Genomic DNA, 12,389 nt, shown 5'->3' with positions numbered 1-12,389 from the left:
ATTCTCTGCTTTATGACTCCAGCCAGAGCTGGTAGAAAAGCCTGTGAGGTGGGTTTATTATGGAGATGCTGTTTATGATGAACAACTTTCATAATCCAACTTGCACTGAGTAATCGTGACTAAATATATCTAAAAATAAACCGTTTCCACTTCCCTCTTTCAGATACTTGCAAGTCATCCCAGGTCGCACCTCTGGTGAAGTACAGTGAGTGAGTTTGAGTGGTATCTTGGTACAAATAAACAAATGCAGAAACACATGAGCTGGGTGCTGTTCCCTTTTTTCTAAGGTTCAGTGTAGGTTTGCTTTTTTCCCCAAGGCATAAATTAATAATACAGGCTGCCTTAGGGTCTGTGAGGAAGATGAGCTAACAAAAACATTGAGAGGCACATACTGAGAAACACACTAGTTGTATCATTATTTCAGAAGTGCATCATTGGTGTAGTCTTGCACTTCCCTGATGTTGGCTGGTTATTTCTGTGTGACTCAACCTGTTCACAACCTGAAATTAACATCATCTTTGCTTCAACCCACACCTGTCAGCCTCCTGTTAAGACATTTGGGAGCATTATGTGCTTTGTCCTATGGTAAAGGCTGTGTTGTGTTATGTGCTTCGTCCTATGGTAAAGGCTGTGTTGTGTTATGTCAGTTGTGAGTTGAGTTGTGTCATGTTATGTGTCATCACTGTTGCACCTTCATAGCATTGTGATATGTTAGCTTCGCAACATGCCAGTGTTGAAACATGCCAGTGTTGTGCCACTGAGGTGTTGACATGGAGACTCTGTCGACAGTTATAGACGGGGCCCACCTGCTGTTTTTCCTTGTCGTTGTTCTTCACAGCACTCAGTAGGCTCCTGGTGAAGCTTTTCAGCTCAAAGTACCTCTGTTTTTGGTTCTCTAGCTCGTTCTCCAGGAACTGCACTTCCTCATGCTGGGAGACACACACAACAAAACAAAGTGTTTATCCAAACGTTTATCCAAACACTTTGAAGATGAGCTCTGCCAGGCAGGACTCACAATGCATAAGAGTCTTATTACTATCAGCTGTGTAATGCTCAGCAGGACAAATGATTTTCTCGACTGCATTTTCCAAAGGCATCGAAAACCCCCCATGGTAACAAAGAGAGAGAGTGTCTATCAGCCTAATGATGGTAGTTGTTCGAACAACGCTTTCAGGAAACGCATCCCCAGACATGGAGTGTGTTCCGAAATGACATCGGAGCTGGTGAATGCACCCCAGGCCCCACTTCAAGGAGATTTCTGAGGAGTCCTCTGATCAAAGCGCCTCTCGAATAGCTGCTGACCCTCGTCTGATGCGAGCCAAAGATGCATCACCTCCAAAAGTGTTGCCTCGGCGGAGTTAGCAAAATCCCCAAAATGGGGCTTCATTGAGATACAAAAAAAGTACGCTCCCACGTTACTCAGCTAAACCGACGGAGGTCCAGCTAAATTGGAACTCGGGAGTAATCCCCTCCCCCTGTCTCTCGTCACCTCGCCATTTGTATGCAAAGCCACCAGGGCCGGGCTCCCGGAGTGCTCAGACGCGGGGCAGGGGAATTTTTCGCCGCTGGCCCAGTGAAGCAGAAACGTTTTCATTTGGAGGGGAAGCGGATTAGTGAGTGAGTGGCAGGTGTGACCAGCCATGCGTCGCGCGCGAGCAAGGTGCTGCGGGAACAGCGATTGGCCTAACGTGGAGGGGGAATTGGGAACTGGAAAGTTCAGTTTAGGTTCGCTGTTTGTCCATGTATCAACATTAATGAGGCTGCCTTGTGCTCTTGTGAGGAAGATGAGGTTAGTGAGTGCTTAAGAGGAAGACTTAAAGTGTGGTATCTCATATAAGTCCATTTTGTCTGCAGGTCAGCAAAGTGAAGGAGGCTTGGTTTTGTTCTGGACAGAGTTCAAAAACGGAAACACTCAAAGCACTTCATCTCCTGAATTGACCGTGCTCTTTCTTTCACAATGCGCCCTCGCTCTCATTCTTTCTCTTTTACGCTGTCCGGCCTCACCTTGAACTCCAGTAGACTATGCATCTGTTCCATGTTTGAGGTCATTATGTCACCGTCAACATCATCGTCATCCTCATCATCGTCGATTATTTCAATCTTCTGCTCAAGGAGGAAGAACATAATGATTAGGAACTTGGATTCACACAAAAAAAAAAACACAGCTCTATATCATGTTTGAAGTCAAATACATAAATCACAGATATCCCGCAGGAGTTTTAGGCACCCAGAAGCTTCCGACACATGAACACAAACATGAACAGTACTGTCCAGTGATATGGATATTTAGCTGAGAAAAGGTTGTGCAATAAAAGTTAGAGGGCACAAATACAACTAAAATGGAAAAATCCTCAGTTTTAGTTGCTGTGAAATCAGAGTTGCATATTCTTGCTGAAAGCCACACACACAAACCCACAGCCTTAGAACTCTGAGACGAGTGCATGGGAATTCAAGAAAAAAGACCAGGTTCCTCCTGCAGAGGGGAAGTTGGGTCAGAAGTCATACCACATTCTCTGGTTGCCCAGCAGTGTTCATTTCTTCCTGGCCCATACCACTCTCCATCTGGTAGGGGTCACTTGTACCATCTGACAAGTACAGAAACAAAAGGTGCAAATGATTAAATACAAAATGAAGCAATTCACAATTGACTTACAAAAGAATATACATCACACCGTGTAACATTAGTTTAATGGTCTTGGAGCATTGATATAATCTTTCATATGGAAATGACAAAACATAAAAAAGTCTCAGGTTATATTAACATGTAGTAACACATTTGTCTTGAGGAACGACTACTTGTGCATGAATGATATTAGCTTGATAGGAGTTTGTTTTATATAACCTTTTCGAAACGTCCCTTTTTAATTCAGTCCTCTGACTGGACGCTCACCTTCAGACAGACAGACGGACACCTCGTCGTTCTGCTCGCTGCCCTCGCCCGCCTCGGGGGTCTTGGGCTCCGGACCCTCGGGGGTGAGGGGTGAGGGGGGGCCAGTGCTGGACTGTTGGGGGAACGTGGGAGGACCCCCTTTGGGTGGTGGGATCTCGATGCCCATCAGGCGGTACTTCCTGCGCCGGTTGCCGATCCAGGTCTGAGGGGCAAGGACAGTCAAAGGAATTATTGAATTATTGAGTTAAAGAAGACAATCACATGCCAAGAGCTTTCACAATAATGTCATCACCTACACTCTTCATATACTGCTCCCAGATGTATGTCCTACTCTTCAAGTCAGCTGCTTTTCATGCAGTAATACAAGAAGCAACATGCAAGCTCAGAGTCTGTCGCACCTTGATGATCTCACTGTCCACACTGAGTTCCGTGGAGGCAGCGGAGATCTTCTCCCGACACACGGACCCCAGGCTGGTCATGCCGTTGTCCCAGTAACGCTTCAGACTATGCAGGTCCTTATCGCTAAACTGAGTCCGGTCCTGCAGCTGTATAGAGATCAGTCACAGGGACAGGGTTTCAGTCAAAACGGGTTCTACATAGTGCCCTTTACTACCTACAAGGGTTCGTCTGTGAGGAAAAGTTAAGAACCCTGATTTTCAAAAAAGAGGCAAAACAACTTTGGAACCCAACACAGACAACAAGCAAAAGCCAAACTCAAAGATCAAGAGCTTGAGGCCTGACAACACATTTGGGTATTTCAGGGGACAATAAGTGTTAAAGAGAAATGAATCCTGAACAGTATGAATGACAAGAGGAACAGAGAAAAAAAAAAAAAACAGGCATTGACTGAACTTACTGTTCGCTTACGAGAATTACTGACGAGCCAAGGAGCAGCTACATTGCCTGGTATCTGCTGCTGCAACAAAGAGAAACAAACAAGCAAACAAACATGTCACAAAGCAAAGACCATGCCAATCAACACTAAAGACAAGCTCAGAGCTCAAATCACTGCATCATTGATCCGCCCTGCACATGTATTAGTGTAATACATTCACTTAACCTGCATAAGACCGTCCATGTGAACCACTGCATCATTGACCCACCATGCACATGTATTAGTGTAATACATTCACTTAACCTGCATAAGACCGTCCATGTGAACCACTGGACCCACACCAAGGACAGAACTTGGCTGATTGGTAAGACCACATGTGCCGAATCACAAGGAAATGGTCAGATCCACAGGCTATGAACACTGGCCTGTTTCACTGTCTAAGACGATGCTAGAGGTGCCTGGGGCTCATACTTAGTTGAATGAAACAGAACTACCATGCACACTTCATGCGCAACTATCAGTTAGCGATTCTTTTGGCTGATAATTCTTAAATTGTCATACTGATAAAATGATTTGCTTTTTTAAAACGTACTGATATAAATATATCTAGGTATGTGCGGATATTTGTTAGCCCCGAATTCAGCATTCTTTTTTGTCTCTGGAAATGCTCTGTAAGAACTGAAATGTTTGTAGTTAACATTTCTAAGAGAGTTTAAGTTTAAGAAAACAAACTGAATCAATAATCTGTAGTATTATCTCTCATTTAAAAAGAGCCAAACACAAGACGTTTTTCTTTCTTACCTTGAGGTTGGCCATCCCCAGAGGAGAGCGTTGTGAGAGCAGCTTGAGGGGGAACCCTCCCCATCCTCCTGAGTCGGCCAGGTACGAGCTCTGCGTCTGGCACCCCTTCTCCCCGAAGAGGTCCGAGCTGGAGGTGCCGAGGCCCACTGACACCTGGTTCCGACTACTCACGCTCAGGGGCCCCCTCCCATCTTCTCGCCTGTCCATCCAGGAGGGCCCGGCCGTTACCCCTGCTCCACCCCCGCTTCCCCCCTCCCCGGCCGAGCTGTTAGTGCCGCCGCTGTTCTGCGCCCGTCCGATCTGCATCTGAGCGCCCATGCTGGCCAGCTCCTCCTCCCGCGAGTACTCGTCGTCCGCGTCGGCCGTCTCCATGGCGATGGAGAAGGTCGCCAAGGGGTCGGGAGGTCGCGGGGGTCTTCTGGTGGGCCTCGGCTCCTGCGACCCTCCGCCTCCCGCCATCCCCGCCACCCCCCCCATTGCCAGCTTCTGCTGTGCCTCAGCCAGCCCCGCCAGCGTGAACACCTGCTGGATGCGCATGCTGACATCCGCAGAGCTGCGCGGGGGGGGCGGGTGCACTGGAGCGGCCCCAGCATGGGCTGATGGGAGCGAGGGGCCCTGCGACTGAGAGCTGCCGAGGGCCCAGTGCTGGGGCTGGGGCTGGGGCGTCCCGTACTGTTTAGCCCAGCAGCGGGGGATGCCCGGGGTCGCAGCTGCCGCGGGGTCTCTGGACAGGTAGGACTTCCTAGCCTGGCCGTACAAGAGTGAGGTGGAGGGCGAGGGCTGCATCTGTGGGGATTTGCTGTGGGGTAGCGATATGGAGACCCGCGAGTGGTCCGTCCGCACGGCTGGGCGAGTGTGTGAGGGGTGTGTGTCCGTGTCGAGGGCGTGTGAGGAGGGAGCGGTTTCGAAGTGGAGGACCGGCTATGGGTGGAAGCGCCGTCAAGACGGGACGAGGACGAGCCCCGCCCGACGGAGTAGATGCCAGTGACGATGACGTCATTGTTGTTGTTGTTGTTGTTGCTACTGCTGCTGCTGCCACCACCTCCGCTGCTGTGAGGAGAGCTGGAGGAGGGCGACGAGGAAGACGAGGGACAGGAGGCGGGAGGAAGGAGGTGGGCCACCGAGGGTCCGCGCTGGACGCTGCGGGCCGCCGCCAACTCAGCACTCAGAACCAGACCCATCCCCAGGGGCCCCGCCCCTCCAGCGCCTCCTGCCAGCGCGTGATTGGCCAAGCCGTGCGGCATGTCATCTAGGCGCTGGCCGTTCTGGTCGAACTTTGATGCCAGCTTTCGTCGTTTGTTGCCCACCCAAGTCTACAGGACAGAGCGAGAGCAGGGTCAATGGTAGTTCAAGAGCTCACAGAAAGGACAGGCTCGCCACTACATTCACGCTGGACAACCATGACAGATGCCAGATGACGACATATGGAGAAGATTTTAGTTGCATCATCCCTAATCACTAATGAACTGTACTGAATTTGAGCACTTGAGCGCATCTCACTATGACAGCTTGCAAATAGTTCAAGAGGTCTAGAAAGGACATGTGTGTTACAGTGACAGATGCCATTACCAAACTTCACTGAACTGAACCGCAGGGCACTAGCCTATATGTAGACATTGACTTTCACATGGGACTCATGGGGATCACAATCACTGACAGGCTGTCGCAGTAAACAAACCAGATCATTCATATTTACAGCTGGAATCACATGCAAATAAAATTGATTATTAAAAACAAACCAACCAACCAACTTTTCAACTTCTCGGTGAACTCCCAAGATCTAGCTTAAAGCAAGCAAGTGGGAATATGTTCAAACCATGACAGCCACAGTAGCTGTAAAAACATGTAAGTGAAGTTACATCCACATGTAAAGTCCTCACCCTGACCACACTGAAGTCCAGCTTTGTCTCCTGGGCACACTGCAGTATGAGCTGGAAGCAGCCCTTGCTCTGATTGGTCATTCCATTATCATAGTACCGCTCCAAGACTCGCTGCTGCTCCGGGGTGAATACGGAACGCAGGTTCATCTGGAGGAGAGCACGCCATTTTTAAAAATAGTTGCATTTTCTTTTTTTTAAAGGAGATCAAATCAAATCAAATCAAACTTTATTTGTACGGCGCATTTCATACCAGTAGGTAACACAATGTGCTTCACAGAAGGAATCAGTAGATGAGTATAAGATGGGAAATTTAAAACAAAAGTGATACAAATATAAAAACATAAGATGGGAAATTGAGAAATTGTGTATAATTTAGATGGGAACAACTGCTTTCTCATGAGGTGGCTATCATCATTTATGCTGTTTCGACCTGGCAGAAAATTCCACAAAATACTCACAGTCTGAATGCTCCGCTTGTCCTGCCATGCTTCCATAGTTAGAGTTTGTGGAGGCACCAAGAGAGCAGCAAGAAGCCCAGGAACAAGCCTCAATGAGGAGGACCTCCCTAACACAACTAGGCCCTCATACACAGCACTTGGACAGCTCCACGGGCTGCACCTCAGACAGGGACTTCACACAAGCATCATGCGAGTTTTGGAGAAAACCAGCAACTTTCACTGAAGTTGTTTGTTTTGGTTTAGTGCCGTTTATTTGTTAAGTTCTTGTACGTTTTTGAGCACGTGTAGAAGAATGCTGTATCCTAGCATCCTGAGGCTGAGGGGGACTTCTGGCTGTGTGTTGGCATTTTCTGACACATGGCTGTTCTTGCCTAGCTGGGAGGACTCAACAGGCCCTGGAAGACAAGACACAAATATTACAGATAACCAAACAACAAGAATTCACCCTTTTTTGTCAGTTATTGTGATGTTATGACATTGCCACAGCCCAATACTAAGGTTTATTTAGGCTAATCCAGTGTATTAAATTAGTATTTTAGATAGTCTATTAACACCAGGACATATAATGGTGGGGATTTATGCAATTAAAGAACGCCAAATCCATCCTAAATTTAATCCAGAATATTTAAATAATAATATATACGGTCAAAATATTTTTGTTTAATTTAGTTCAAAGTTGTGAGAAATAAATAGCCAATCAGACCACTTTCCAGCTGTCACATCAGATAGACAAGCTCTTTAATCCATTCATGTAGCCTAACTAGTCATTATTATACAGGGTTTTAAGCAGCCTAAAGCGCTTAAAATAAAACTCGACAGAAAATACAGTTTGAGTCTATTACTGTCAGAAATGTTCACCACCCTAAGCTACTATGCTACACGTAGGCTAAATGTTATAATGGATCTTACAATAACTATATAACTACCTTCACCCAAGCCATACATTTACACCTTTTAAAGGTTTTTTTTAAATTATCCTTAAAAAACATAAAGTGACTGCATTCTTTTCTCAACAGTTTACAGCTCATGTTTTAATTGTTTGTATGGGCAAGACACACAAAACATTGCTATTTTTAAAGCAGCAGTAAGGAATTTTGGTCTAAAAACTAGTAACTATTTAAAAGTCATGCAAAAACCCAGCAAATACTTCCAATAGCCAAAGTTGGCACTGATAAAAGCTTGCTAACGTGCTTCTTTGGGCGATTTAGCTGTCAATGTCATGCTCTGAAAGCGTGCATTATAAAATATATCAATTTCAACAATACTGTTGCTCTAGTGTTCACTCTTGTGTTTGTGTAGATGTACAAAAGGGTTCACACCAAGTAGACTACACATACTCAACTCTGACCTTTTGAGTGGGGCCTTGAAATAAACCTTGAACTTTACATTTAAGGTATCTATCATATAGGATAATTGAGATTGCCTTCTGTAAACACGTAACCCCTTAATAATTCCTTCGATTTTGATGAACTCAGGACCTTAAGCATGCCTTGGATCACATATTTCCGAAAACTGTTTAAGGAGTAAGGGCTTGCTTAAATTCAAGGTAAACATGTTTGGGAGTATGTTTGCAAATGTACAGTATAACCCTTTAATATAAATTAACGGCTTTTGCATAGTTTCAGGAGCAAAAAAAGGGGAAGGTAAGTGTATTTTAAGTGTTTTATGTTTTGTAGTGGGCAGAGTACCTTCAAATACATCGTTTTCGTTTATAATATCATCTTCGTTCATGATATCCCCATAATAACCTCGTAGTCACTGGCTAATAAAGCTTTAGCTAACTTGGTCAAATTAGGCTCTGTCGCTTTAACTATACATTGCCAGACTGCATTATGCTCAGCCCAATGGACGGTCACGGCTCAAATAAACGCTGACATCTTGTAATGCCAGTTATTTTGATTTGGCTCGGGCATGGAAAGGGTTAGTCTCTTCCATCCTCCTCTTTAGATAATCCTCAGTGCGCATGGCTAGTGAATGAAATGATTACATTTCAAAGCGAATTGCCGGAGAATACGTATATCTATCTACTTCACCATATGATAACTGCTTGTCGAAATAGCCAACCAGCATGAGGAAAGCAATGCGGTAACTTTCTTACTCAAAGCCAGCGAGACTGTTAACAAACTAAAGGCTTTCATCACAACAATACGGCGGGGGCAGGCAGAGGACCTGATAAAATGCGGCTTTCAGCAGAATGCTAGCCAGGCCCAGGAGGCCATGCGCCTAGCCAAATCGAGCTGGCTAAACTTTTCTTTTCATCTCGTATGCTTTTCCCACCCTAGGCTGGCCAGTGTGTGTGACTCGAGCGATTCGCCCAGAGCCCTGCTGTCTTGCCGTCGAAAGCGTGCAAAACTGAGAGGAAAATGAAATGTGATAGATACCTTTTGTTGACAAATCAACGGCCGCTCGAATTCAGCAGATTTCTTCATGAGTCCCCTAGCCAGACAATGAAATCAAAACGTCCGATCATCAATTCTAATCATGATCGTGACGTAGATGCAGACAGGAGCCAATGGTGGCTCGAGATCAGGGCTGTGACATTTGCAACCGACTGAAAACTGAGCACTGTTGTACCGCCCACCATTGACTTTGTGGGGTAGAAAGACAGAAAGCGAGCCGAGGGAGGTCATAGCTGAGTACAACACAGGAGCGCGTCGACTGACTGTAGACAAAACATAGTTCTGATGTGACAAACCTAATCATGAAACTACTCCGAGTTTTATAATCCATGTTACAGGATAGCCATTAAGCAAAGCCTGTTTCCCCCCCCAACCACCAGACCAGGAAAACACTGTGCATCGCGTAGCATACATATTTGCTGTTTGATCTCTCAGTGGTTGAAAGCCAGGGGAAAGGAACGCGCAACATAGACAAAAAATAACATTGCAAGGTAGCTGCGAGGCATTTCCCATGTAGTCTATGCCAATAGCCATGCATGCACACATTCTACATTTAAAAAAGAAACATTGATATAAAAATATTGTAAGTGCACAGTGCAAATTAAGCATATCAATTCCCCGCCCTCGCCAAAAAAAAAAGTACGACTGAAATGTGCTGGTTTATCCATGGTGGCCTAGGCTACCTAAATCCACTGCTCTCATGAGACTAAATTAGCTGAGCATTATCTGTGACTTATCAGTGGATTTTGTGAAATCGTCTCCGGTGGATGTGATGTAGGCCTACGGAACTGTCTGCTCTCTGATTCGGGAAAGGGAATGTGTTCCAACGGTTGTGTGTGTCTCTGGTGCGCGCCGCTGTATTTTATTTCGCTGACATAATAATGGTAATTAGCCTAACACATTCACATAAGTATGTGCACTTTCAGAAAACAATTCCGGAGCAGGGCATGGATATGAATGGATAATATATTGGCAGGGATATATCCTGCGAAGCAGAACGAGACAAAGCTGTGAAAGAACGTATCTCAAACGTTCAGAATAATTCAGTGTGAAGGCTAATTGGTGTTGTCGTGTCAGTGAATATCCACATAGGGGCGCTGTATGTACTCTTGATTTTGGCACTGCACTACCCTTGTGTTTTTAGACAAGAAAGAGCATGACAAAACGTCACTGTCTCTGTTAAACTTTTTAGGGAGTTGTTTAAAGCAGGCTACCTTTAAAACGCTTTTAAACAATGATGTCGCAAAGTGGAAAGTCGGATGGTAGCCTGTATTTTACAAAATAACTTTGACCATGTGTGTCTACATATAGCCTATGTCCAGTATGTATGTATGTGCGGATGCTTTTTCATGAATCATGTTCGACCAGACTCCAGGCCTACAACTAGCCTACCTAACAGTCCTTTGCCTGCTTTTGGAGGACAATGGGGTTCCTACTTTTTCAGAAAGAAGTTTCAGATACCAGAGAGAGAGAGATGGAGTGAGTGTGTGTGTTTTAGTATGTTTCCCATATTTTGGGTATTGTGTCCCATATTCTCGGATAGGCTATCCAGTGTGGCTCTTCAGATTCTGCAACTTTCCAACAGATCCGTTCTTACACTAAAGCACTACAAAATGCCAACAGTGAATGTTCATGATCTTAGCGTAATGGCTTGGGATAGTGGCCTAAGCTTAGTATTGCACCAATTTCCCGGTTTCCTGTTCCAGTGCCCCGTCGTGTGATGCTGCAGCAGCACGCCGGAGAGAGGAAGGGAGGGGTTGCTACACTTGTTCGCGCGCGGACCTCACTTCTCTACAGTATCCTAATACAGCGCGAGGTGGGAGTGAGCAGCGGAAACACCAACAGAGCGGCGCGAGCTAGAGAGAGAGAGAGAGAGAGTGTGTGTGTGCGCGAGTGGATTGCACCACCGCATCCTTGCCACTCAACTCAACACCATGCTTTGAAGGATGACAGGAGAGTTATTTGTTTTATGTGCTGAGACCATACAATTTTGGATGGCTCTCCAATGCAACTGATATACTCGTCACGACGTCCAGCGAAACCGTCTCGTTTGCCTTGGCACTAATTCAGAAGACGTGGTGACATAGACTATGGCCTTGGTTATGGAACCTATCAGTAAATGGACAGCCAAGCAAGTCCTGGACTGGATGAAAGGTAATATCTGCTGCATGTCTAACCGGTCAGTGCGATGTGTTTTGCAGTGACACAATTTATTCAGTGATGGTGAGGTCGTGTCTTTTGCATGCTCCAGAGTCACATGCTGTTCGTTATCAGGATAGTCATTCAACCTACACGTTATTGGTAGGCTAATAGCGGAATATTTACACAGACACCACGGACGCATAATATTGCAATGCAAAGCCCGCTGTGCTCTAAAGCACATTCATTCACGGGATTTCCTCTGCCAGAAGCCCACAGCAAGCCTGGGTGTCAGCGTGATTCAGTGTGTGTAGTCTAACATTCAAACGCAGCCGTGCAGTACTTATCATCGTAAAATGAATACACCAAATGCATGTCTGGCATTGTTCGTGTGATTGGTCAAGATGACTGTCCTGTCACAGTTTTCTCAGAGAGATTATGTTATCAATGTAGTTAGCTGCGTGCACCCCAGTACCCCCCCCCCCCCCCCCCCCTCCACCTCACACACCGCCCCCATCCGCAATCGTATTAAGCGAAGACTAGCACCATGGACAGCTCAGAGTTGCCTTATATGGAAACTGCTTGGATCGTTCCATTTTTGTTAATGTTAGTGTTCCAGGTGGGAACCGACGACAAAACTAGCGAGAATGGGCCGCCGGAGCTAGAAGTAACCGAAGTAATTGTGGATTGTGAAAGTGCGAATCATCCGAAGGACGAGGCGGCTGAGTTAATGAGGGCTGTTCATTCACTCGCCTGTGTGATACTCGACCCACCGGGCGCTATATGCCACATTCGGTGCCCGGCCTTATCATCCTATAAGAGTCAGTGCATATTAACACAAGAGACCGTTGTCACTGACATCTTTACACTGGTCTGATGGCCATGTGTGTAAGGAAATGTTTGGCCTGATGGACTTAATGACAATTTCACGTATGGACCTAGACTGAGTTTCCTGTACATGGTGACACACATTCAACAATAATGGTT

At 46.0% G+C, this 12,389-nt stretch overlaps 2 protein-coding genes across 2 annotated transcripts in view; one reads left to right on the top strand and one right to left on the bottom strand.

Moving 5' to 3' along the window:
• LOC105906216 (connector enhancer of kinase suppressor of ras 2-like) overlaps window positions 1-12,389 on the top strand; it is a 104,391-nt gene that overhangs the window by 1,370 nt on the left and 90,632 nt on the right. The gene's annotated exons all lie outside the window — the stretch shown is intronic.
• hdx (highly divergent homeobox) lies at window positions 4,649-9,890 on the bottom strand. The gene is made up of 4 exons (XM_031586903.2): window positions 9,246-9,890; window positions 6,865-7,259; window positions 6,407-6,553; window positions 4,649-5,839 (listed from the first exon to the last, which is right to left on the bottom strand). Exons 2-4 carry the CDS (start codon window positions 6,898-6,900, stop codon window positions 4,751-4,753), a joined length of 1,272 nt encoding a protein of 423 aa, XP_031442763.2. The 5' UTR covers window positions 6,901-7,259; window positions 9,246-9,890; the 3' UTR covers window positions 4,649-4,750.

The sequence above is a fragment of the Clupea harengus genome, chromosome 20, assembly GCF_900700415.2.
Source record: "Clupea harengus chromosome 20, Ch_v2.0.2, whole genome shotgun sequence".
In the NCBI taxonomy this organism is placed as follows: Eukaryota; Metazoa; Chordata; class Actinopteri; order Clupeiformes; family Clupeidae; genus Clupea; species Clupea harengus.
This window is presented reverse-complemented; position numbering and strand designations above follow the sequence as displayed.

What these genes read in the sequence shown, in the direction of transcription:
- hdx (XM_031586903.2), bottom strand. Translation starts at nt 6,900, where the DNA reads ATGGAAGCATGGCAGGACAAGCGGAGCATTCAGACT. An exon ending in ACAAGCGGAGCATTCAGACT is followed by an intron (nt 6,554 to 6,864) that starts GTGAGTATTTTG and finishes GCTCTCCTCCAG; the next exon opens with ATGAACCTGCGTTCCGTATT. An exon ending in TGGACTTCAGTGTGGTCAGG is followed by an intron (nt 5,840 to 6,406) that starts GTGAGGACTTTA and finishes TCTGTCCTGTAG; the next exon opens with ACTTGGGTGGGCAACAAACG.